Source organism: Sinocyclocheilus grahami, unplaced genomic scaffold, assembly GCF_001515645.1.
Source record: "Sinocyclocheilus grahami isolate Dianchi unplaced genomic scaffold, SAMN03320097.WGS_v1.1 scaffold114.1, whole genome shotgun sequence".
Classification (NCBI taxonomy): domain Eukaryota; kingdom Metazoa; phylum Chordata; class Actinopteri; order Cypriniformes; family Cyprinidae; genus Sinocyclocheilus; species Sinocyclocheilus grahami.
In genome coordinates, this window is record NW_015505293.1 from 1469355 (window position 1) to 1496589 (window position 27235).

General features: G+C 38.7%; 1 protein-coding gene across 1 annotated transcript; it reads right to left on the reverse strand.

Annotated features, from left to right (window-relative positions):
• Nucleotides 1-10822: 10822 nt before the first annotated feature.
• Nucleotides 10823-26028, reverse strand: nectin3b (nectin cell adhesion molecule 3b; the record flags this gene model as incomplete). The annotated part of the gene is made up of 5 exons (XM_016277659.1): nucleotides 10823-13345; nucleotides 16466-16617; nucleotides 17295-17412; nucleotides 20043-20342; nucleotides 25656-26028. Coding segments are annotated over 5 exons (1656 nt in total), but the record flags the coding sequence as incomplete, so codon positions are not given.
• Nucleotides 26029-27235: the final 1207 nt, after the last annotated feature.

Here is a 27235-nt window from a genome sequence, read left to right on the forward strand (position 1 = left end):
AACAACAAAACAGCAAGAGACTACAAGACAGCTCAGTTAAATAAAGATGTGAATAAAGATGTGACAACCCCAAGAGTGAGGACAGAGTCAGCAAAAACTGAAAGCCCATGAAGCCAGAACAGCTGAGAGAGAAAATAAATAAATAAATTAAAAAATAAATTTGGATTTATTTACAAATAACTAATTACAATTTACTTGTTATAGATTTCCAGTTTACACAAGAAGAAAAATTGTGGTGAGGCAATGACTTGATTTAAGAGAAAATATGTAAAATACAGCTTTTTGTCTCTTCTTAGTAAGATTATAATTAGTATTATTATTATTTTATAAATCTCAATCATTTTTGTTAGATTTATGCTTCATACAAGTAAACAAGTTTTTTGTTTGCTTATCCAGAGGCCTGTACCTAGCTAACATTTACATTTAGCAGATGTCTTTTTCCAATGTGACTTAAAAAATTAACAAGCAATGTTTATGTTCAGTTATTTAATTATTTAACAATCCCTTTGTTATTATAATGTTGAATAAAAATGAATAAATGAGTATTTTACAGTGCACATCCTCTTGTCCTGGTGTAACTGTTAATCAAGCGTCAGAGCGAATGAGAACTAGTTGTTTGTTGTTACGGCGAGTCAGGTGGATGGGTGGGTTGTGCTGAGGTTGGCAGGGGCAAGCTGAAGTCAGCCAGCTCTCAGGCTCAGTAATTAGGACCCCATGCTGCCCTCCTTTAAAGCCTGCTGTTACTGTCTCCCCCACCCCACAGTGCTCTTATGCTTTGCTGCACTCCTTCCTCCAGCTTTCCCTTCCACTCTCTTTCTCTGTCATTACCACCTCCTCTCTCATTCGCTTTTACGGTGAGCTTCACACTCTTGCGCAACTTCATTTAGCAAGTTCACCAGAATCAATGAGGTTTCTAGCTCGTTATCCCCGCAACGGGATTCCTGTAAAAGGATTACATCCATTAATTAAGATTAATTAAACTTAAAGAGCGCCCTTTTGGATGATCAACAGACTATTTAGCCAAGAGGGTGGAACACTGACACAGTATTACCCAACTTTGCCACCTGACCAATGGTATAGTTTGCGGTCGTTGATAATGCGATATTGAATAAAAAGCATTTGTTTTTTCTGCCTTCTTTGTATTTTTTCCCTAACACAAATCAATCAAACGTATTATCGAGTGTTTTCCCTGAAGGTTTTATGGTCGAGAACCCAATAATCACCACAGTGCTGTTACTGTTAGCTCACCTCTGCTCTCACAGGAGAACAGAACAGGATGTTTAGTCAAGTCATTCAATAGTGATCGTTTAAGTGTAGCAAGCGGTAAATATTTGGCCTGCTGAGCACACGTCCGGGTCTGACAGAAGCTGGCACTGGAAGATAAAGACAGTGAGAGCAGGAGGTTGAGGGCGTAAGGTGTCAGGAGGAGAGGGGGTTGTGGCTAAAAACAAGCACTGGGATGGAGAATGTTATCAAAAAGTTTGGCACTGAATTGGAGGTTTGGCAAAGTGGAGATTCAACCACGCTTGTGACAGATCTCTGCACAGCAAGTCCATACGGCGATATCTGAAGGCAGTGTAATAAAAATATGATTTCTGCAGCTTGTGAAGAGTTAAAAGTGAAGCGTGTAATATCTGTGCAACTAGGGCTGGGCGATATGGCTAAAAGCATTATCACAATATTTTTTCCCCTCCTCATATCATTTGATATTGATTTTTCAATATCACAATATTCATTTTACACCATTAACAGGAAGGAAATGCATACAGTATGTGGAATGCATTTCTTTCTTCCCTAATGGTATGAAATGAATACTGATCAAAATTAGTTTGTTAGATTGTGAGAATAAATATACTTTAGTGGTAAACTTCTGCAATTACCCCATCAACTTCGGTCAGAAATCTTGGTGTAATCTTTGATGACCAGCTGACTTTCAAAGACCACATTGCAAAGACCGCTTGATCTTGCAGGTTTGCATTGCACAACATCAGAAAGATCAGGCCCTTTCTAACGGAGCATGCTGCACAAATTCTTGTCCAGGCCCTTGTCATTTCTAGGCTGGACTACTGCAATGCTCTTCTGGCTGGACTTCATCAAGCACAATCAAACCTCGACAGATGATTCAGAATGCAGCGGCACGAATGGTCTTCAATGATCCCAAAAGAGCCCATGTTATCTCCTTGTACTGGCTACCGGTTGCGGCTCGCATCAAGTTCAAGACATTGATGCTTGCATATAGAACAGCCACTGGCTCAGCACCCGCCTACTTCCACTCACTACTACAAATCTACATCCCCTTCAGAAGTCTGAGATCCGCTAGTGAGCGACGCCTCGTGTTACCATCACAGAGAGACTCAAAATCACTTTACAGAGCATTCTCGTTCACCATTCCTGGCTGGTGGAACAATCTTCCCACCCCTATCCGGAATGCTGAATCCCTGACAATTTTCAAGCGACAGCAATGCTAATCTCTTTCAATGCTACCTGACTTCATCTTAAATAATAATAATAAAAAACTTTGTCTTTCTCTTTATTTATTCCTTCCCTTTCTAGCTTGTACTTATTTGAACAATGCCTAAAACTTGGTATTACAAGCACTTCCTGTGTCTGTTTGCCTCTTTAAGAAGAATCGCTTTATGTATTCCTCAATTGTAAGTCGCTTTGGATAAAAGTGTCTGCAAAATGACTAAATGTAAATGTAAAATGTAAACTCCACAAAGTAAGCTACCTTGTTATTTTCTTGTTTTTTTCTCAGATGCTCACGTCCTTGTTTTTTTTCTCAAATTATCATTTAATTTAAATTAATCATCAAAAATGACATCCAATTAAATTAATTCCTAAGGCTTAACAATTTAAGCAATTTTCGGTATCACTTTAGTATATAGGGACCAATTCTCACTATTAACTAGTATCTTATTAACATGCCTATTATTAACATATTGGCTGTTTATTATTACTTAGGCCTATAAAGCACATATTCTGCATGACCATATTCTACGTCCCTAATCCCAATACCTAAATTTAACAACTACCTTACTAACTATTAATAATCAGCATAATAGGAGGCAAAAGTCATAGTTAATGTTTGTTAATAGTGAGAATTGGACCTTAAAAGTGACCCAATTTTTTAAAATATAACAAATTTAAAACAAAACATTGCATTTTTATTTATTGTTAAACAAGGTGCTGCACAACATCATTTGTATAGCGTATAAATTAAAACATGAATGAAATATATCTTGGTTGATGATATTCCTTATTTCAGGATGCTCAAACCAAATATCTGTAGCAATATTTTGGTAGTGTGACAGTGTTTACCATTTTTGGAAAAATCAATCTTCAGATGACTCTATATAAAACTAAGATAGGAGAGGCCATTTTAACAATAATAAAATGACATTAGAAGCAGTAGCCTTCTTTTTAAGGTGCGAACTCCAATAATTTCAATAGAAATCCTATTGTAATTTTATATAAGGGTTAAACATTCTCCCACACAGATTTGGGGTTCAAGTTTATGGTGCAGATTCATCACGTTGACCTTTAACCTCAATGCTAACAACAAGACATGGCTAGTTTTGCACAATATCCAAGGAGTTAACAGATTAAGGATAAGAGAGGAACTCTGTTAGTACCTGAGAACGTTCCCAACATTAATCATGATGTTTCTTTACTAAAATCCCCTGGCTACCCTCCACACTCTTCTATTACTAATTAGCACATAGCTTAGCATCCAGTCAGTCCAGCGTGCCTGTATGTATAGCTCTATAGATGTTTTCTGGAGGTTTAACTTCGTTTGGGATTATACAGTGGTGTGACAAAGTGTTGGCCCCCTTCCTGATTTCCTATTTTTTTTGCATGTTTGTCACACTTTAATGTTTCAGATCATCAAACAAATTTAAATATTAGTAAAAGATAACACAAGTGAACACAACATGCAGTTTTTAAATGAAGGTTTTTATTATTAAGGAAAAGCAAAGTCCACAACTACATGGCCCTGTGTGAAAAAGTGTTTGCCCCCTAAACCTAATAACTGGTTGGGCCACCCTTAGCCGCAACAACTGCAATCAAGCGTTTGCAATAACTTGCAATGAGTCTGTTACAGCGCTGTGGAGGAATTTTGGTCCACTCATCTATGCAGAATTGTTGTAAATCAGCCACATTGGAGGGTTTTCGAGCATGAACCGCCTTTTTAAAGTCATGCCACAGCATCTCAATAGGATTCATGTCAGGACTTTGACTAGGCCACAGCGGTTTTCGTCTTGGAACTCTGCCATGCAGACCATTTTGCTCGGTCTCTTTCTTATGGTGGAGTCATGAACACTGACCTTAACTGGGGCAAGTGAGGCCTGCAGTTCTTTGGATGTTGTTGTGGGGTCTTTTGTGACCTCTTGGATGAGTCGTCGCTGTGCTCTTGGGGTAATTTTGGTCGGCTGGCCACTCCTGGGAAGGTTCTCCACTGTTCCATGTTTTTGCTTTTTGTGAATAATGGCTCTCACTGTGGTTTGCTGGAGTCCCAAAGCTTTAGAAATGGCTTTATAACCTTTTCCAGACTGATAGATCTCAATTACTTTCTTTCTCATTTGTTTCTGAATTTATTTGGATCTCGGCATGATGTCTAGCTTTTGAGGATCTTTTGGTCTACTTCACTTTGTCAGGCAGGTCCTATTTAAGAGATTTCTTGATTGCGAACAGGTGTGGCAGTAATCAGGCCTGGGTGTGGCTAGAGAAATTGAGCTCAGGTGTGATAAACCAGAGTTTTAACAGGGGGGGCAAACACTTCTTCACACAGGGCCATGTAGTTTTGGATTTTGTTTTCCCTTAATAATAAAAACCTTCATTTAAAAACTGCATGTTGTGTTTACTTGTGTTATCTTTGACTAATATTTAAATTTGTTTGATGATCTGAAACATTAAAGTGTGACAAACATGCAAAAAAATAAGAAATCAGGAAGGGGGCCAACACTTTTTCACACCACTGTATGTGGTTCAGTGTATGGGAACAATGGTCAGGGACAGTGGCAGGGCTGGGAGGGGGCAGGGGAGAGGCCATCATTCTACCGTCTGGCGGGTAATACCACAGATGGGCCCCCCACAGCGAGTCACAAGACCATTTACAGTTCAATTCAGCAAGGGTTATAGCTGTCGTCTGCTGCACAATATTCACCTCAAAAAATACAAATAATAAAGCCACAGACATTTGGTTTATTCACTCTAATTCTAAATAAACGATTTCCCATGTGACAAAAAATGCACACTTTAACATACTTTTAAAAAATTGCACTTATTATGAAGATAATATACTTAATTCAGTTTGCACTTACTGTAAAGCATATTCTTTTAATGTTTTTGGACACTTAATTGAAATTAAATGAAAATACATTAGAGTTTAAATTTATATTATATTCAATTATTTGAACACTGGAGTAGGACTTTATATTCTTTATACCTTTATATGATTAATATGGTTAAAGTGTACTGAACTAAAATATACTTTAGTATAAAATTATATTAATTTTAAATATAAGTATAAATAACAGTTCAAACTAATTTGATAATTTTTTAGGATGTTAGTCAGCATATCAAATCAAGAAAATAAGTGTGTGTGTGTGTATTATATATATATAGTAGTCAACATTTGAAGTGGATCAAAAAAGTTCATCAAAGTTGTCCTAAAACAAGGAAGGATTATTGTTTTGGTTTTAGGACAACTTTGATGAAAGGTTTTGATCCACTTCAAATGTTGACTAATGACTACTGTATATTAGGGGTGCTCTGATCGGCTACCGATCACTATCGGCCGATAATCGCTTTGGGATGTTTGATCGGCGGTCTCTATAAAGGCCGATCTCATAAACCGATCTCAAGCTGATGACGTGCCTGCTGTGAGAGGTTCGGCACGACATGCAGCAGCATCGCCTCAGTCTCTGTCCGGCGCGGGTGAAATAATTATAATGTTGAAGGGGCAATTCATATTTCTTCTTTAAATAACTTCTAAAGTAATTTGAAAACTTTCTGTGAGACATAATTCCACAAACAACGTGAGTGAATCACTGCACGCTCTCTCTTTATCTATCGAAATGCGCAAATGGCTTCAAATCACCACATGTCGTGTTTGCACTATAAGCGAGCTGCACGCTGCACAGTTGACACAGGAATTGTCACTTGCACAATCGAGGCAGTGTTGCCACTAAAGTTTATAAATTGCATTTCTTTTTCATTCTTGCCAGTGTTTAACCATTCAGCACTCGCGTGCTCTCCTGGAGACCGTGCGCTCATGCACACTCGAAGTGCACACACATAACGCCAGGTTCACATTACTCTGTTTGCAGTACGTATGTGGTGCGTATTTTTTTCCACGCTCATGTTAACGGATTAAAGCGTTCACACTGCATGGTTGTATCTGGCAGTGCGTTCCAGGAGCGGTACGTCTGTTTCCGCTGCACGCGCTGAATTAAAGTGACCGAGCATTGTTTGCGGTAAATATGAAAAGATGTGAAATGTAGTAATTACACCATAAATGCATATAATTAAAGTCTACTGTGTTTCACAGTCAACACATATGGCTTTTTGTCTAGGTTTAATGGAAAAGAGCACTTTTAGATAAACAATTCAATAATAGATGGCACTCGTGGAGGTAGAAAAACAAAGTTCTTTATGAATGGCAGGATTGCTTGTAATAAAGAATTAAATGCAAAAGAAAAGGCAGTAGAGCTGACTGTTTCTGTCAATGGTAAGTTTTCATTTAGAATGTTTGTGATAACGCAAGAAAAGTAGTTTAAATGTTTTGCCACTTGCTTGAAGCAACTGTTTTGTGCTGTGTGTAAGCGTATTGTATTGTAATTGTATTGTGCAACAATTGCATGAGTGTAAAAATGCACTTCATGATCGAACATTTAGGTGAGAAATATATATTTTTGAAAAATGTCTAAAAATGCTCCCCTCCACCCCTCAAATTAAAAAAATTCCCTCTCACAAGAGTCACCTATAAGAGGGAAATTCCCCCTATTTTCAAAAAAGAAATTTTTGGATAAAACTATACAAACTTCTAGAATTTGGTGTGTTTGTGTGTAAATATACAAGCTCTTTTGGAGCTTTTTCTTGAGCTATTTTTTTCAGCAATCCTCTACAAACATCTTCGGAAATCTGTTGTTGCCTCTTCTGTGGTTCTCTTCTTAAGTGCCGTGACCATAATTCAGGGGCCTTTTAGCAGCTCACTTTAACCCCACTGGACTTAAGACTTTTCACAGGTGAGTCCAGACTTGAACCGTACCCTTTGAAGGTCCTCTCATCTTATCTAAGAGATGTTTACCAAGCAGATTTAAGATTTCTAGATTCTGGCGGGGAAATTCTCAAGGCTCAGAGCAGAGGTGATCCCATAGTAAAGGAGTATTAAATGAGTTCACACTCACTTGGAGCCGGTGGAGGGGTGGCAGGCATCTTTAAACCTGATTAAAGGGATCAGGTGTTTCTCTTAGACTGAGTGTTATGGGTCTCAGATTGTCGTATCGGACACGGACACCCCGTAACTCATTCAACGCTCTCGGTGGGTATTTGATAACAGGAGCTGGGTGGGGGATAAAGCATCACAATGCATTCTGGTAAATGTTACATGGGGAAAGCTGGCCTTCCCTGCTGGCTGACATCTGATAGCCATATTGGAGTGCAGGTAGGGAGTTTGTCTGTCTTGGCCCGGAAAGGGATTCTGTTGTGTGTTCGCAAGCCATGAGTTTTAATTACGATGAAACTCAACAGTCTGTGGGGCAGTGGGAGAAACATCCTTGAAAAGGGCAAAGGTTTATGATGCAGCTGACCAAAAGGGCTCAATGACTCAATGTAACACATTTGTCCTAATAGAGGTCACTAGACGAGAGAAAGACCACCGCTTAAGTGATTTCAAAAGATTTGTTCTGGTAAATGAAAAGAGATAGGTAGGTCAAGTGTCAGAGGTCATCTTCTGTTGTGAATGCCATTGTTTAAACTGCCAGATTTTTATGAAGGGGTTATAGTGTGTGTGACTGTTGAGAAGAGCAGCTGATTCTGGGTGGTCCCTGTCTATCATAAAGGTTTCAAAAGGTGGTTTCACGGCAATGCCATAGAAGAAACATTTTGGGTTCCCCAAAGAACCTTTCATTGAACATTAAAAAAAGAACTTTTTTTTTCTTAGCGTGAAGAACAGTTTAATAACCTAAAGAACCTTTTAACACTAGATAGAACCTTTTGTGGAAAAAAAGGTTCTTCATGCACTGAAAAAATATATAGCAACTATTACAAAGAAACAGCAAGTAACACTGAATTAATCATTACATCTTTAATTTTTTTGTAAAACACAATCCAAGAATCATTTTAATTACAACTTCAAAAAAAAAAGAAAAAAAAGACAAGTCTTTATCATTTTTTCTCCTAAATTTTCAAACATCAATCTTGACGAGATTTTCCGAAGTCATAATTAAAAATTATTGTATGAAACTGTTTTAATTCTAATTTCTTCAATCCAAATTCAAATAGCAGTTCTGTGTCGTTTGCTACCTTAATACAAATTCAATTAAAAGAATTTCAGAGGTATTCAGTTCCAAATCGCCCACAAACCAGCGACTCACAACTTATTTGCAATTCAGTCTAAAGTAAATAAATATATTATCCAGAATAAAAATCAGAGAGATTATTTTCCTTCTTTTTTCACTTTGAATTCTTACACTATTGCCAAGCTGAGAAAATTTCTTCTTGGGTGTAAGGAAAAATGGCTAATAAACATTTAGCTATGGATTGGTTATGTGTGATGCCTTAAAAAAAATCACCATCAGGAAAGGAAATGCATATAATGCTTAGTATTTGTTTTTTTATATATTTGTCTTAACACGATATCTTGAGAACCAGCTGGATGCCGATTTGGTTACATATTTGTACACCCCACCTAGTATATCTGTGACTGTGAAATAATAAGTGCAGTAACACTTTCCAGTGTTCTAGTTCTGATAAATGACTCTCTGAAATGGACCACTGAACATTTAATAACAGCCTACCACTGAGGGAACGATTTCATGACCACTATGATGTATTAGTGGAAAAATATGTCATAAAAGATGGATATCTGAGAAGCAGAAAGAGTCACAAAATGACAAATTTTCCAAAGGAAATATCCTCCGGGAGGAGGAAAAAAAAAAAAAAAAGGGGGAGGAAAATGCCTTGGTCACAATGACAGATCACAGCCTTTTAAAGTGTTTATCTTTTATAGAAGGAATTTATAATGCCATATTTCAGCTTCACGCATGCATTTATGTTGCATCATCCCCCAGTTCTCCTTTTTAACCTTGGTTCATCTTTGACTCCTCCCTTCTTCCCGTTTCAAGCTCCCCCTCATTTCCCATTTCCTCTCCCTTTTTTCCACAGAATTACCCTCTTTCATCCACTCTCTAAGCCCTCTTGTTTCTCTGAGACAGGAGGCACAGGTATCCCTCAAGAGAACAAGCCCGGGAAGAGTCTGTTGCCATGGGGACGGTATCAATGGCCTGGAAGGGGGCTGTGGCAAACAAAACCATTCTACCGGACTAATTTAACCAATCAGAGGCACTGATGGAGCAGAGAGGGGGTAATACTGCTCCTTAGAGAATCTATTCAAACAGTGCAGTGAGAGAAAGTGACCTCTTCACCCGTGATAGTGTGACTGCTCAGATAATGAATGACATTGTTATTTTCAGTGAGCTAACCTCACTTTCCAGGGAATTATACAGTAACCTGGACTTAAGATACCTGAAGGAAGGAAAGTATCTCTATTCTGTATATTTTTGAAGGAATAAAGATTCATATTCATATTTTTTGGCAATGTAAAAAATTTTTTTTCAAGGACTCTAATGAATATACATTTAAAAAGAACATTTATTTAAAATATAAATATTTTGTAACATGCAAATGCCTTTACTATAACTTTTGACCACTTTAATCTTTTCATTTAAAAAAAATAATAATTTAAATTAGATTGCATTTAGATTTACATTACTTTAAAAACAATTAAGTGAATCTGTGAAACAGTAAACAAAATACTGAAGAAAAATAGTACAAAGTAGTACTAAAACATAATTCATTACATTTATTAATTTCAATGCAACATCGAGGCTATGTCAAGATAAAAGGTATAAATCAAGGATAATTTGTACATTACTTAAAACAATAGGTAATAATTATTTTGACACTTGTTTTCCCCTGATTTGGGGTGCAAGATGGTCCAAAGCATTAAAACACTTCTTTGCTATATAAATAGGCATGTTTTATGAGCCGACTTTGGACATTGACTCATTGTGGAACTTTTGACAACTTTAATTACTAGCTTGTCCCACCACCAGCTGATTGGACAGGATGACAGACTCTCCAACGGCTATGAAACAAAAACCACTCAAACACCATTTAGTCCCACTGCTGTGCTTGATCTTCCCTTCGTCAATCAGCTCCCCCATCTTCTCTCACACAGATCGACAGAACAGCAGTGCAAACACAAGAATCAACAAGTCCATAATCCACCCCACTTTAGGGCTATCCTAGGTAAGTCTGAGAGGAAGTTTAGCCCTCATCCACAGGAAGCTTTTAGCCACAGGCTTTCCCACAAAATATGCATGAGGTTTAGAGCACGAAGGGATCTTTGGAGATGAAGTAGGTTAACCACAGCAAAGGAAAAGTGGGCGTGAGGAATACATCCCTGGAGGCCTCCAGGAGTGTAGAGGAGAACCCCACAGGGAGCATTTCTGCAGCTGAAGCAACCAGTCACACCCAGGACCACAACATTCACCCCTCCAACCAGCAAGAAATGGATCTGAGGCCAACTTATAAAAGAAAGAAACATGTCACAGAAAAAAAGGTGCTTTATTTTAAAACAAATGTATCCCAAAGGTTGATTTTACAAAATAATGCTCAGTATCATCTATACATTGCAAATACATTTCTTCCTTGCTATTTTTTTTATTATTTCTATATTTTCTTTTGTTACAGTAGCTCTTTTGTAAAACAAAAAAAGTGGAAAAGATTCTGAAGAAGTGTACTTGTGATCCTCTCATCACAATCTGTGTAATGGTGGGTTTTCTAGTGCGTTCCACAGTTGAATCTCAGGCTTCCTATAGGAACGATAAATTCAAACAAACTAACAAAACAAAACAAGGTTCTCCTATCTGCCAGCATATATACATAAGTTTGTTTTCATCGAATTCTTCACCCAAACCTGTACACAGACATTTTAAGTTCATGACTCTTTGATGTGCACCGTGACTCAAGTGTCACACGTCATTTAATGCGAGAAAAACAATTAGTTATTGTCTGAAAGAAGCAAATGGCACACAAAACAAGGTGGTGAACAAAGCACAGTACAAAATAATGATCTCAGGACCCAACCTGACCAATTTATGCCTCAAAACTACTCGCATACTTCTTCTGAAAATGATACTCACTCGCTCGTAAATTCTGCATGCACTTTATAATGCTTACAGGGCACGTCTTCAGTTTAAGGCACTATAATATCATCTCCAATATCTCAAAAACCAAACATACGCATCTGCTAGCTCATTAAGATCCAGCCAACACAAGTTTAATGACCATTAACATGTGTATTAGGCTATCGTCTTCTGCGTTAAATTATGTGCGCGAATGTGACTGGAAATCTGAACACTATTGCACAGGCAATGAGCCGATTCATCAAAACACTGTTGGTTAACACCAGCTGATTGGATTTACATATTACAGACACACACACACAAACAGAACCACAAGAGACAGGCACAGGACTCGATTCGTGACGTAATGCACAGTCGCTGAATGCAGTCAAAGGTTGTTAACACTGGGCAGTGATGGTCTGACGAAGACAAGGCAGACAGCTACATTAATACGGGACAAGCTTTCATGTTGAACAATGGCAGTAGTTTTTAAATGTACATTGTCCAACCGTCTCCTGCAGACAGACTCCATTTTTGATGGCACAAACAAAAGAAATCCAGAGCTAATATAGTGATGCAGGGTTATGCAAATGGAAGATGAATTGATACAATTACAGCCACCCCATTTCGGCAATCATCCTGTCTGGCTTTCGCCCATTGGGCTTTATCAAATCCAGCACGGTCCTCCCTGTCTAGCTCCTCCCTACAGCAACTTCCTGTTGCCATGGAAACCGCCAGGCTGTTGACGGGAGCTAATTTCTGCCTCCATCAGAGTGACAGCATTCAAAGTTAACGTGACTCATTGAAACTCATCGCTCACGGTCGGGCTGATCTGAAACACTTAACGACAATACAAATGGCATTTGTTCTAACTGTTTTCTTTTAAATAAATCACACAGTTCACCTCACTGTGCAAGGGAAAGGAGACTGGCTATTGATTTGGCAACTTATATCACCCCTGAACTGGTTTATCGGTGAAACAAAGCAGACGTCTTGTTGCCTCACCAATCTAAGAAACGAAGACGAGAATTATACCCTCACTTGGTCCCAAAACATCTATTAAGCCAGCTAACTAATGATTAGGCTAATGTACAAAAACAAACCGGTAGGTGTAAACTACTAGAAAAGGTGCATTTCCTACTAATTTTCTTTACATAATTCTGATCATCCTCATTTTGCAGTCTGAAGCATTTCGTAAGTGTTTACGCAGTCTCTTCCTGCTCAGACATACCACTCCCTCCGGGAGATCATTGAGCCATCCGTGTGCGACACGTAGTCGTTGTCGTAGCAGTCCTCCGGCAGGTAGGGGGAGCCGTTGCTCATGACTTGCGGAGCAGCAAACCTGCGGGGCTCCGGCTGCAGCGAGCTCCTCTGGATATGATGGGCTGGACTGAAGCTTTGCGGCTGGACTGGGTGATGGTCGCTGTGATAGCCGTGCTCAAGGTTGTGATGATTATGGTGATTAATTTGACCGGCTGCTTCCCTCAGAGCTCTGCTGCGACCATTGGGCGATCGCTCGCGGTCGAAATCACCCCACTCTTCTCGATCCTTATCCGGGTAGATGGTGCCGTTATCCTGGTTGGATTTGAGCTTGGTGTCAGGGCTTCCTTTGCTGTAGACTTGCTGCAGCTCATGGGGCTGGGGAGCCTTTTGCATATCCGAGGGGCCGTGATACTGCTTTGTGTAGTAGTCGCCGCGGAACGTCCGCCGTTGACGCTGGTAATAAACTCCACCCAGAATAAGGAGCAACAGCAGGAAGAGTGCTCCGCCTACTGCCCCGCCCACAATCGTGCCTAGGCTCCCCTCCGGCAGAGGCGCCAGGGTTGGAGACGTGATGAGGGCTCTCTGCTTATTGCCAGACGCGGTGGCAGAGATGTCAGCGGTTAGGAGGCGCACAGGGGTGGTGGGGGGCATGGTGGTGGTTGAGGGAGGATCTAATGGAGGGAAGGAAGAGGGAGAGGCAAGAGGGAGGGGGGGGGGCAGGAGGCAGGGATGGACAGACAAAGAAAAGTAGATAATGTCAATGCCAGCTACATCAGTACATCATTAACGGTCATATGAATTTGCTTCCAAGATTGTAATATCTTCTAGCATGACATATAGCATGAATAACAGGACTATCCTCTATTGCCGTGGATGCAATAGTTCCAGGTCTTTTATTGAAAGGATGCGATTGCAAACCTTCAGACGGCTTCAAAACCTGAAACTGTTGTCCAGAGCAAAGATGACTAAAAACATGGAAGAGAAAGGAGATTTGGGATCTTCATGATAAGGGATTCATGAGGAGCTACATACTAACATCTCCAGCTAACACTGAAGTACAGTCATCTGCAACAATGAAACAACATTTGTGTTAGCTGAGAGAGGGAGTACGGATGACCACATAGCTGAGTGATGAGAACACACTAAATGGAAGGAAGGGGTCAAGGAAAGGGTACATGCTACTGGGGGAGGGGAGAGGGACAGACGTCGAGAATACCCGAGGATTGGGTGGCTGCTACGCCTAACTGCTAACATGGTGCTTGGGTAGAAGATTGCGTTAATGCCATTACCATGCATTGATCGCTTTATTGTGTTATGGAGCAGCGTGTAGCGTTTCATCGCATTCTGGGGCATGCATCTGGACTATGCAAGAAGCGTTCTTGGAGACTGGAAGCTGAAAGTCAAACTATCCCATTACGGAGTGTCCTGTTCCCGGCGCAATGAGAGCTATTTGGCTGGCTGTGAAGTGTGTGCATGCATTGAGTGCAGAACGTGCGAGTTCACTCTCAGGAGTCAGGGCTGCAAGCTCTTCAGGGTTACGGGGTTCAAATGCTCCAGCTAAAGTGGGGAATAATTTGCTCATCCTTGCTGGAATGAATAATAAACGTAGCATACATAAAGCATTCTTGGACGGTTTTGTTCCCACAAGGTTAAAGGTAATTTAGATGCATCTGTGGGTCTGGTGAGTGAATGTATATGTATGTAGGAAAGAGCAGCTTTTTAGTTCAACCAAAAATCAGTTATCACCAAGGCTGATCCTAACATCTAAAGGGCAGAGCATGGTCTAGACAGCCCTGGTTGTCACTATTTACTCACCCTCTTTTCTTTTTTTTTTTTGACCTGGTCATGGTTATTTCTTTGAGTGAAATAAAAAAAGAGAATCTTTGAAAAAAATTCACAGCTCTTTTCCACACAACAGTTTATAGTATAACAGTTGAACTCAAGAACTGAATCAGTGCACAAATTGGTCTTTTGAACTAAGTTTGAATGATTCATTCAAGAACCTTAATAGTTTGTTCACGGACCGGAACCTCAAATCACTGACTCAATGATTCAGTAGTTCCACAGACAACAATTTACATTTTGGACAATTAAAGTTTTTGTATTGCTTCAGAAGACTTGAAAAATAGCGCACAACTCATAAAAGACTACCTTTACACATTTTTGGAGATTAACACTATGAAACACCACTGCATGGAAAAGACCTGCATGAACATTCTTCAAAATATCTGATCTACAGAAGAAAGAAAATCATACGGGTTTGCAACAACATGACGATGAGTAAATAATGACAGAATTTTAATTTTTGTGTGAACTATCCCCTTAAACCACAAGGGACATGTATAATGTCCATTTATTTTAATTTATTCAATTTTGCCCAGCGAGTTAAAGAATAATTTGTTTCAATCAATAAACTGTAGACCTTCTGGCCTCAGCACATCAATATCCAGAAGGGAAGAGAACAGGACATAAAGAGAGGACAAGTCACGAAAAGGTCAGAAACCCCTCCCTCTCTCATTCTTCTCTTCTATGTGCCTCCATAAAATCCAAATGTATGTGGTTCCCCATTCCTGTCCATACACTGTCTGGATCAACCCGTTTGGAGGGAGTGTGTGGGTGTGTATTTGGGGGTGATTGGTGACCACACAGGTAGCGGCAGGGTGTTTAACATGCAGGACAGGTACTTCCCACCCATACTCATGCACAAAGATCAGCAACAGCAGCACACACTTTCACACCCACATTCACTCCGTCAATACGCAAACAGTAGCAGTAGGCATTATAGTAGAAACATCTTGACTCAAATGACGCAAAGGAACTCTTAGAAGATAGACACAGACAACTTTGACAAAACAACCAAACACGCACAGAAACGCAGCTTCATGCACATAGAAGCGGAATCTTTCTCAAGGGGAAAGCATAAGAAAATTTTAAAAGAAAATACATCATTAATGGCGGTTGAAAAGAGCTGGTGAATGTTTCATGAATCTAGGACATCTCTCAGTCAAGGTTGCTTCCACTCTATTCTCCCCTTGTATAACAGCGTGACAGTCTCAGAGATGTAAGTGTGCACAAGGGAGGGAGAAAGAGCAACAGAGAGAGGGAGGTGGCTTTCACAGAAACTCAAGAAACAACAGTATTCAATGTTTAATGTTCACGCAAAAATGATGGGAGATAAACCTCATGGAATGTGACAGAGAACACCTGTCTCAGAGGTCAATTAGACAATGACTCAGGAAACCCAATAAAAACCCATCAAAACTTTTTTTTAAAAAGCCAAAGCTGAACTTAAAATGAATTTAAATGCAGGACCAATGCCTTTCAGGCAAAGGCCTCTGGCTCACGAAAATGATTATAAGCTTGTGTGCCCCATAAAAATGGATCCGGACCCATGTGATTCTGAGTGATGAGATCAGTGGGTTCTAAAGAAGATCTGTGGGGCTCGAAGAAATGGTTCACCCAAAAATAAAATGTACTCACCCTCATGTTGCTGTTCATAAAAAAGAAAAAACAAACGGCATATATTTTTGAAATGAGTAAATAATGTTAGGAATTAATATTTTCAGGTGAACTTTCCCTTGAAGAAAACCAGATACGGCATTCTCAGTCCATTCGTTTCAGATTAAGGCCAACATTTCAACACACCAACAATGGGTGTGTGTGAGTGTTAAAATAAATTTGACTGGTAAAGTTTTGATGTTATTTCTTACCATTGTTTCTCCAGTTTCACATAGGAAACATACTGGTAAACTTTGGTAAGATGGGTGTCATGTTTCAAGTCTCTTACTCACCCTGAACACGTATTCTAATGTCTCGGCTGTGCAGTCCGATATCGTTTGCCACCTCACACCTGTAAACCCCAGAGTCGTTCTTCTGCAAGGGTCTCATAAACACCAAAGAGTTATTCACCACCTCTGCTCCATCTGGCATCTCTCCATCCAACCTAAAACATGCAAACATGTCTTTATCAAACTCTATCCTTTATCCAGGTCTGCCTAGGCACAATGGAAAATGTCAGTAGCAGCAGAAATCTAGAATGTCAGTCAAAAGCTTGACTAAAAACACGTTTCTTAAGATTTTAAAGTCCAGAAAAGATCTTAAAGACCAACTAAATTTAACGGTTAATTGCAGAAAAAAAGAAGTGAAAAGCTTTTGTGAAACGGATTAGTTGGACCAGATATTGATAAACAAAATCAAACCAACAAGTGACTAGCATATATGTCAACAAGTTTTGATTTGTTAAACATATCTGCTTGCCCACGACTCCCATTCCGTGTCATTTTATAGTTCAAAAATTACTCCATTGCAGTTATTTTCCTCAAAGAATGGTTTGTCAAAACATTTATGACTGCTTGAGGCAGATTGTTTAAGCTCAAATGATTAATGTGCAATCTTCTAACTTCGTGAACAATACTGACAAACATTAACAGATTAGTGGATTCCTAGAATTAGATTTGCTTTGAATAAGTAGAATGCTTGGGCATCCACTCATAATACTGGTCATTTGCTTTGAAAGCTACTCTTGGTGTTGTGAATCATAGAGATAATCTGTTGCTTTGAGATGAGTTGAGTTGAGATGAGTACACTCTTGAACCCATTCCAGACATAGTGGTTACACACCTGATCCATCTGAAGTGCTGGGCAGGCGGGTTGGCCTTGGCTCGACACTTCAGTTGCACATTCTCCCTGCCCACATACCAGTCGCCGTCATAGCCCAGCACCAGGATGTCTGGAGCAACTGCGCACACACACACACACACAAAGCATAAAGGGATCATTCAGAGTAGTTTAAGAAAGGTAAGGCTAGGCTATGCCTTGTTAAAGACCCTATGAAATGACATGACAAGTGCAGTTTTCTTGTCCTGTGTTGATGCATTTCGTATTGAAACAGAGAGTTTGGGCAGGACATATACATTTTTAAAGACCTAAAACACTTTTACATCACAGTCATAAATCACCAGATGCCATGCTGATTTGCCAGTTGCCATGTGTTATGTATTATGGGGCTTTGGATAAAAATCGGTGCAGTCAGAATAAATCATTGATATTTTGGTCCAGATTATGTACATGCGTGTACACAGATGTACACAATATAAATAGGTACATCTGTATACACACACACACACACAATATATGTAAATATATAATAATTATATACCAAATATATATTTTTTTCATTTGGTATTTAAATAACTGTACTGTATAAATTATATTTTGTTATAGCAATACTAACACTAAATTTAACATGGTTATTTTTTATATAAGGTAATATACTCTACATGGACTAAAAGAAAACTACAACTAATTTTTGTGGTTTGAATACATGACATTACATTTAAACTATATTATCAATCTGTGAGAAAGTTGCATTTGTAAGAAAAAAAAGTTAGTATTAGTTACACAACTAGTAGAAATACCAAGTCAGTCACAAGATTTAAAGTTACAATCTTGCAATTTTGACATTGTCTCCCATTTGAGACTATTTATCATAAATGCGACTTTGTATCTAACAAAGTGACTTCAAATCGCTCTAAAAATGTAGATATAAAGCAACTTCTTCATATAAAGAAACAATTATGAGAAATTAAGTTTGCAAGTCTAATTACCTTATTTTTTGCTAAGGCAGAAACATATTTTATGTGTGTGCGTATTTTTATATCCATGACAAATGGTACAACAATAAAGTAGCAATCTATAACACAACAACATTATTATTACTAATTGATCATAAAGCAACATAATTCATCATTAAGACATTGTGTGTCTGACCAGCAGTACAAGACCACTTACAAAGACAATGGACACAGTATTGATTGGTGCCTTTAGAAAAGCTCTTTAAAGTTCTTTAAGTGAGCGTGCTGAATTAAGATGTTATATAGACCCTATGAGATGAAAAAAGATGGATGGAAAACTAAAGAAAAATGCTTCCGTGACTGTAGCCCCTATTGAGCGCAGAAGCGTCGTGCCATGACTGATGTGACCTCTCCCTCCTCATACTCCCTACACCGGCTGCTTCCTGTGCCTGCCCCTAACCGCTACATCTATATTTCATACAGTAGACATCTGCGCTTACGTACTCGCCACCAGAACAGATACACACTTACGCGCCTTCCTCACTGCTCAATGGAGCTTAGTAGAAGTCTGTGTGCAGAAATCGTTAAACGCCGCTGATAAATCATTTGTCTGAAGCATCACTACCCGTATTCAGTATAAGTTCATGAAACCCTGAGGACTGTGTCTTAGCAAAAGGGCTTTTAGCTCCATCACGCACAAGACGGCATCAAGACATCATGTCATGTGGATAGTTACCGCACTGGGGTGATATGGAAAACAGATGTGAGCTCTGGACATAAATCTGATTGCCTGACGTGGTATAGAAAAAACTAAATGTAAGTTACTGTGAAATCTACATGGAGAAGCTACTTTGGGTTTGTTGTGCTAGATTGAGCAAACAAAAACAGGCTTGCGTGCACACAGGAACAAGCACCAAATGAGAGTCAAGTTTGGCTTTTGGAAGTAAATATGTTTAGTGGCCAATTGGCTGATAAGCGGTTGCATGGTTTAAATTGCAAGAAGTCTGATTCTCGCAGTTTAAAAAAAATCTGATTTAAGTGATGAGCAAATTTTAAAAAAAAAGACATGCTTCTAGGGCTGATTATCCATACAGATTTCCATATTTGATCGACTCTGATTCACAATATCTCAGTTTGATATGATTCTGGTTTCCATTTCATGTGGATGTATTTCAGTTTAATTTTTACTATTTATAACAATACTTCTAAGAAAATGCTATAAATTATATACCGAATAGTATTTAAAAAATAATAATAATTAAAAAAATATACTAAATGAACAAACTATTGTGTGATAAATAGAAATGAAGCTAAATTTAAATGGCATTTCTTGTGTAAAAGCACTCTTAAATTGCTAAATTATAAAGCGAAAAACTAAGAAAGAGTACAGAAAAACTTGTACAAAAACACAAATGAGTTTTTATAATGTATACAATACAAGTCAAAAAAATGTTATGTACAAACTTTCATGAGAAAACATTTTCCACAAGGTTCTTCAAAATAGTGAAACCGTGAAAAGTGAACAATTAATAGCAGAACATCTTTCCAAATAGTGAAACATTTACACATAACAGTGTGCTCTAAAAATTTATTATTGTATTGTTTTTTATTCCATATTTATTCTATGCTCTATTTCTATTGAATAAAATTAACTACGAAGCTGGTAATAAGAATGAGTTATGGCTAGTTAATTTGTGCAAAAAAACAAACAAAAACAAAACAAAAGGTATACTGCATAAACAGAATCATGTGCACACTCTTGTCAAACTATAAAAAACCCCTATCCGATACTCACACTGTACGTTGATGATATAGGGTATCCTGAAGTCGCTCTGTAGAGCGGGGTGTTTGACCACACATGTTAGCGTGTGGCCCTGGGCGTGACGGGAGGGTTGCCAGGTGTAGTGCACCTGGGTCGTAGTGGTGCCGTTGACATCATCCTGCATGTGGGCCTCAGACGTGCCGTACAGATTCGTCTCCCAGGACACGTCGGCAGGGGGCCGAGCCCTCTCAGCAATACAGGTGGCCACTGTGGTTTCATTGCCACCGTCGATCAGAGCAGAAGATCCAGCAGAGACATATACCTTCGGCTCCACTAAGACAGAGAGAGACATCTTTGAGATAAATATACCACACCACTTGTGTTTAATTCTGAGCTTTAATGTGAGGAGACAAACTCACACTATTACTGGAAAGATGTATCAAGATAATGAACCTAGCTAAAGCACATCTATTCAGATGAGAGTACAAAGCTAACTATAAGCTAATCCCCTTAGGATTAAGAATCACTCTGGTACCACAGCCAGTAAATTCATAAACTGATCAGAATGACAGAGAATAATTAGATTTTCATTGAGAAGAAATAAAAGTCCTATCGGACTGAAAAAAAAAATTTCTCTATGGTTACTACCGGCTGAGGGCGGCCTCGGTTTCTCATCAGAGAGCACTAAGTGCTTTTCCAGAGAAGATGAAATTATTTGTTTTAATGGCTTATCCAGTTTACATGGCAGAAGGGGCGGGGCTTGGGCGTGTGCGAGCCATTATGAATCCAGCAGTGTTCAGGCCTGGAAAACTGAGCTTTGCCTCCGCAGCGGCTGAAAGAAACTTAACATGTGTGGGGCGCTTTTGCCTTCCATTTCTCTACTCAGTGCCATCACCGGTGGGAGACAAATGGGAACGTTGTCCCAGGCTCCTGTGACAAGGGAGGGCCGCTAAATCAAGAAGGGCTAATACAATCATCTATTGATATACACTACTGTTCAAAGGTCAGGGGTTCAGTAAATGTTTTAAAGGCTGATCAAAATGCAATAAAACAGTAATATTGTGAAACATTATTACAATTTAAAATGATTGTTTCTATTATAAGTAACTTATTCCTGTGATGGCAAAAATAAATTGTCGGCATCAATACTCCAGTCTTCAGTGTCACATGATCCTTCAGAAATCATTCTATTGTGCTGATTTGGTGCTCAAGAAACATTTCTTATTATCATTAATGTTAAAAACAGTTGTTATGCTTCATATTTTAGTGGAAACCATGGCATTCTTTTAAGGATTGTCTGATGAATAGAATATTAGGGCTGTCAAAATGGCTGAAAAACTAAATTCGAATGTTGTACTTTAATATTATCAAAATTCAAATTCTATTCAAATTTAAAATGCATAATTTCAGTTATGGTGAAGAATAGCTTTTGGCTTCTCTTCTGAGGCCACAAGAGGGCGCATTGAGCAAAATATAACTAATGCACGTTTATTCAAAGCATAAGATAACGACTATCTGTGAAAAAAAGTGCATAATGTATAAAATAATGTTTAAACCAATTATAATTAAGTTGCTTAAACAACTATAAACAAAACAGCATCATGTATGTATGTATGCATAGTTTAATACAAAGGGCGGAAAGCCAATCACACGGAGTACATTTTTTCATTTAAAAACATGAGATGTAGTGGGATGGGGAAAAAACCCCACCATAGAGTCTCAATATATGCTTTTTTTCAAAGTTAAACTTTCAAAACATGCGGCTCCATTGTGAGAGGTGCGAGTGCAACGGTGATAGATGTCCCTCTAGAAAATGTGCAAAATATGTGTTCTGTGTGAATGGCTTGGTTTCAGTTTTGATGTAAACAAGGTCTTCTCCACATTGATGTTCTCTTTTCCCGCAATATTTTTAATGAACAACGCAGCAGCTTGTATCTAGTGGCTTCTACTGGATAGGCTAACATAAACATTATAATGCAACAACGCTTACATCGTCATCGCATCTCGTGTGTCACTGATAAGATTGCCTTCCTTAATGCACAACTAAAATTCGAAATGCAACATTTTTGCATTCGAATGTGGATTTTTATTTTTAATTTGACGAATATTCGAAAAAAAAATTGACATCCCTATAGAATATGAAATGGAAACCTTTCTAAAATGTGAACCTGAACCACAAAGCCAGTCATAAGGGTAATTTTTTTTGAAGACTTATCTGAAAGCTGAATAAGTAAGCTTTCCATAGATGTATGTTTTTTTTTTTTGGATAGGACAATATTTGACTGAAACACAACTATTTGAAAATCTGGAATCTGAGGGTGCAAAAAAAAAAATAAAAAATCTAAATATTGAGAAAATTGCCTTTAAAGTTGTCCAAATGAAGTTCTTAGCAATGCATATTACTAATCAAAAATTACGTTTTGATAATTACGGTAGGAAATTTACAAAATATCTTCATGGAACATGATCTTTACTTAATATCCTAATGATTTTTGGCATAAAAGAAAAATCTATAATTTTGACCCATACAATGTATTTTTGGCTATTGCTACAAATATTCCAGTGCTACTTATGACTGGTTTTGTGGTCCAGGGTCACATATTATGAATATATTTAATTTAGATCAATTTATTGCATCCTTACTGAATAAAAATATTAACTTCTTAAAATAAAAATCACTTTTCAAATGCAGTGCATCATGAATGATACTTTCTGCATATAATTTAGCTAAAGTTTTATTAATGAAATGGCAGGTCATCACAACCCAATTATGACCGTGATGAATCGCAATGTATTCTCTAATGCAATGGCACTGCATTAGACAAAATATCCAAATAATTGCCATTTATTTTTGAGGAAAGAGCCTATTTTTCAAACAAAATATTTACAAAAGAGACATTTTGAGCCTTAAATGATCAATCATTTTCAACTCAATCAGTTGAAAATTCAGACAAAACCATTTGGATCCTTTCTGGTGGTCAAATATATAAACAAGTGAAACATGTATTCATATTGCATTTTTTTAAAAATGTGTGTCATTCATAATTCCCCACCCTCGAAAGTAATTAAAAATTGTACTTAAGTTCTGAGGAAATCTATAGCATCATTTAGTGTCACAATGTGCATCATATTTGGTGATGTTGGTGATACCCATCTGATAATAAATATTCATTTGTATAAGTCAAAGGATGTGTACCGAATAGACCCATTGATTAGCCTTCATTTCACCCACTCTCTTTCCCTGCTCAGAGTTTTTTCTCGTCCCATCTTGTGAAGTATTAACATTGGCAGTTGACCTTTAGAGACAACAGTAGCAGCTGTGGTCATCGTACCTTCAACCATCCACTGTTGTGTGGTGAGTGACATGTCATGAATGCTTGTGTTTGTGTGTGTGTGGCAACTCTCGTGTGTCACTTTAAACCACAAATTCAACCGGACCACACAATGACATCCTTGACCCTAAAGTGCAGTGGATCCCAAAAACAGCGGGCATCATTCCCACACTCACACACTCCCGTCTCTGCACACACACACCCTGAACATTCCTCTTGATCTAATTATAGCTCCGGCGCATGTTCCCCCTCCCTCGTTCCTGCTCTCTCACTTCACCACCACTTTCCATCCTCCTGCATCCCGCCCCCCTCCATCTCTCCTTTTAAAGCTCTCAGTCCCTGTTCGTCTCTGCTCTCGTTCACGTTCCGATTTTCCTCCAATTGCACAGCTCATTTTATCGATGACATCATCTTTTTCAATTCATCTCTTTCTGAGCTTTATGAACCTTCACTCAACTCGTGTCTGCATGCCATTTATTACTCTAACACAGCAACTACACGGTATGTGTGTGGCACACGTCAAAACTAGATCACTTCATCTGACAATTTACAGTTTTATTAATGGTTTACAATTATGGCCCAACAGCATTAAAGAGCATGATGTTCTGTCTTCTCTGCACATTTATAAGTAAAAATTACACATACAGTACATACACACACAAATATATATATATATATATATATGCGTGTGTGTATAGGTACTGTATGTGTAATTTTATAAATGTATGCATGTGTGTATGCGTATTGTGGCGGGACGACCAAACGTTCTCGTCTGGACCCTGGGTCCGGTAGCTCACGACTCTGGTGGCACGGGAGTCCCTCTACACACCCTTCCTGGACCTACGAGGACACCAGTGTGCATGCACAGGGAAGAGACCGGTGCGCTCGTCATTTAAACAGCGGCCGTGATGAGGCTCCATTCAGTTCAGGTGTGCCCCATCACACGCCGCCAGCCCTGGCTATTTCAGCGCCCCTCCTCTCTCACGCACCCACTCCTGTCGGAAGCCTGGCGAAGGGCGGCGATTAAGGGACGGGGTGATGCTGATAATTAGGGGGAGGCAGTCGACTCGTCACAGTATGTATACGCATACACACACACGCATACATATGAATAAGTATACATATATATATGTGTGTGTGTGTGTGTGTGTGTGTGTGTGTGTGTGTGTGTGTATGTATGAAGAGCTCATTTGCAAAAACAGATAATATATATATATATATATATATATATATACACACACATACATACACACACACACACCATTGCTAACTGCCAAAGTAGTAATATAATAATAATAATAATAGCTAGAACAACATACACTTTATTCAACAGTTACTTTAATGTTAGAATACTAATTTATGTATTAAATACAGAAATATTAAATATATGTATTTCAATATGCAAAAAACTAAAAAAAAAAAAAAAAACATACCCACCCACAACTGCTATATATGATGTAGAAGTAATAATAATAATAATAGCTACAATAACATATACTTTATTCAATAGTTATTTAAATGTTATATTACTCATTTATATATTAAATACAGAAATTGAACTTGGCCATGTGAAATAGAAACCTTTTTGGTAATTTGGTATTTAAATAACTAGTACTGTATAAATTATACATTGTTGTAGCAATACTAACATTAATTTAGAAATTTTGTTGTCATAAAACAACCAGTGCAGGGTTACTTTTTATACCAACTGATTTCTGTTGAAAATAAAGTTGCTAAAGTCTATTCTTGAAGCCACTGATGACACCGAGGATGTTCCCCGTGTAACCTTCATCTTGAGCTCAGAGGAAACAGCGACTCTCCTCGCGCCTCCATAGACCGATACATAATTGATTTACCTAACACAACGCACTGTGCTTGTAAACGTCTCTTGTTGTCTCTTGTACACCCAGATAACAAGAGCACACCGCTTCGTTCGGCTGTATCTGTGTTTAGCAGAGCAGATGGCTCTGGTGGTTTGGTGGAGGAAGAAAGTTTAAACATCACCATGTTCTCTAAATGAGCTGGACCGTCTCCCAAAACACTGCTTTCATTCCTACCCTGAAGTTGCTCAATGTTTTTCCACCCTCTTGCACACACACTGCATACTTGCCTACTTACACAAATAAGCAGTGCTTTATTCGGCAGCTGTGATGTGCATCCACTCGCACGCCTTTCTTTCTTTGTCGACCGCACGCATGCGAAAGGTTCGTCAAGGCACTTCCGCATTAATACACAAGCACCACGCTATGAGTGCATAATCTAAATTAATCAGACTGCAAAAACGCACGCACACACACACTGCATCTCTTGTTACCTATCACGCTGACAGTGATGGAGGCCTGAGTGTTACCCAGCGGAAAGGTGGCAACCTTGCAGGTGTATATGCCGATGTCAGCGAAACCCACGTCTTCTAGCACGATGGTGGCATCGTGCATGGAGGGCGAGCGAAAGGACAGCCGTCGCTCATATTCGGGCGGGATGGAGATGCCAAACATTGGGTTATACACTGCCAGAGTCACCCATCCAGTGGGCAGCTTCCTTTCCCACGAGCTCTGCGTCAGGCTGAGGTTTGTGTCCACCTGTACCCTGCAGCTGAGGGTGACGTTCTTTCCCAACACGGCGTTCACCTTTGGCGGGACAACCACCTGACTGCCATACACCAGCCCTAGGAGAGAGAAATGCACACATCGTTAGGCAGGACACTTGAGCAGCTGCAGAAAAGTGCTCTTGAGGTCTTGAACCATCTCAACTGACAAATCCGTTTTTATCCTGTTCAAGCTCCGATCAAACGAGAAAAGTCAATTCCCTTTAGCATAGACATCGGAGGAGGAGATGGATGCAACACTGGTTAGCTGGTGTAATATGTTGTGCTGTAAATCGAGCAAATGAAATAAAGTTTTATTGTGCTGGAGGGTGGCTAAAATTAGCCCTAACATTTGACTTGCTGCAAAAACACGGACTTCTAAAATAAAAGTCTAAAAATGGGTCAGGAACAATGCCGTCAGAGTAGACTAGAGAAAAACCAAAAGCTAAAGAAATGAAAAATAAAACATGAAATAAAATAAAATAATTATATATATATATATATATATATATATATATATATATATATTCATTCTACTAAACTAACCGGCCAGTTGTTTTCTGGAATGCAAATCACTATGTGCATTTCATTTGTTCTGTATTTAACTATAGTACATTAAATAAAATTCTGCTGAACTAATTGGCCAATAGTTTTTTCCTGAAAGACAATTTTTATTTGTTTTGTATTTAACTATAATCCAACATCATGTATAATAATAAATAAATAAATAAAATTCTACTAAAATAACTGGCTATTACTACAAATTACAACACAGACCATATTTGTTTTATAATTAATAATGTATATTTATACTATTTTCATTTCACTGTTTCATGAGTCTAACCTTAATGCCGAGTTCACACTGCACAATTTTAGCCCAGATTTTCACTCGCCAACAAATTGCCAACAAATGCTCGAAATCTGAGGCAAATCGGTGCTCCCTCACATGAGTGACAATCATGCAGTGTGAACTATCAAAGACGTGATCTGTCGCCAATGCCCGTGAAATATTTTGCATGCTAAATATCTAGACCTGTCGCCATTGTGTGAAAACAACAGTGATCTGACGACTTTGAAATTTGTGCAGTGCGAATTCGGCACAAGTTCACAACTGATTTATGTGTGTGTCTAGGTTTGAGGGGAGCGATGGCTCTTTTGGATGATCACGGTGTAACTTTCATCTAAGGAAAGAGCAAAAAAAATTTACTGCAAAGAACAAAACCCTGATTTAAAGAATGAAAAGTCTAAAATGGGTCAGGAACAATGGAGTCACAGAAGACTAGAGAGGAAAAAAAACAACTAAAGTCAGA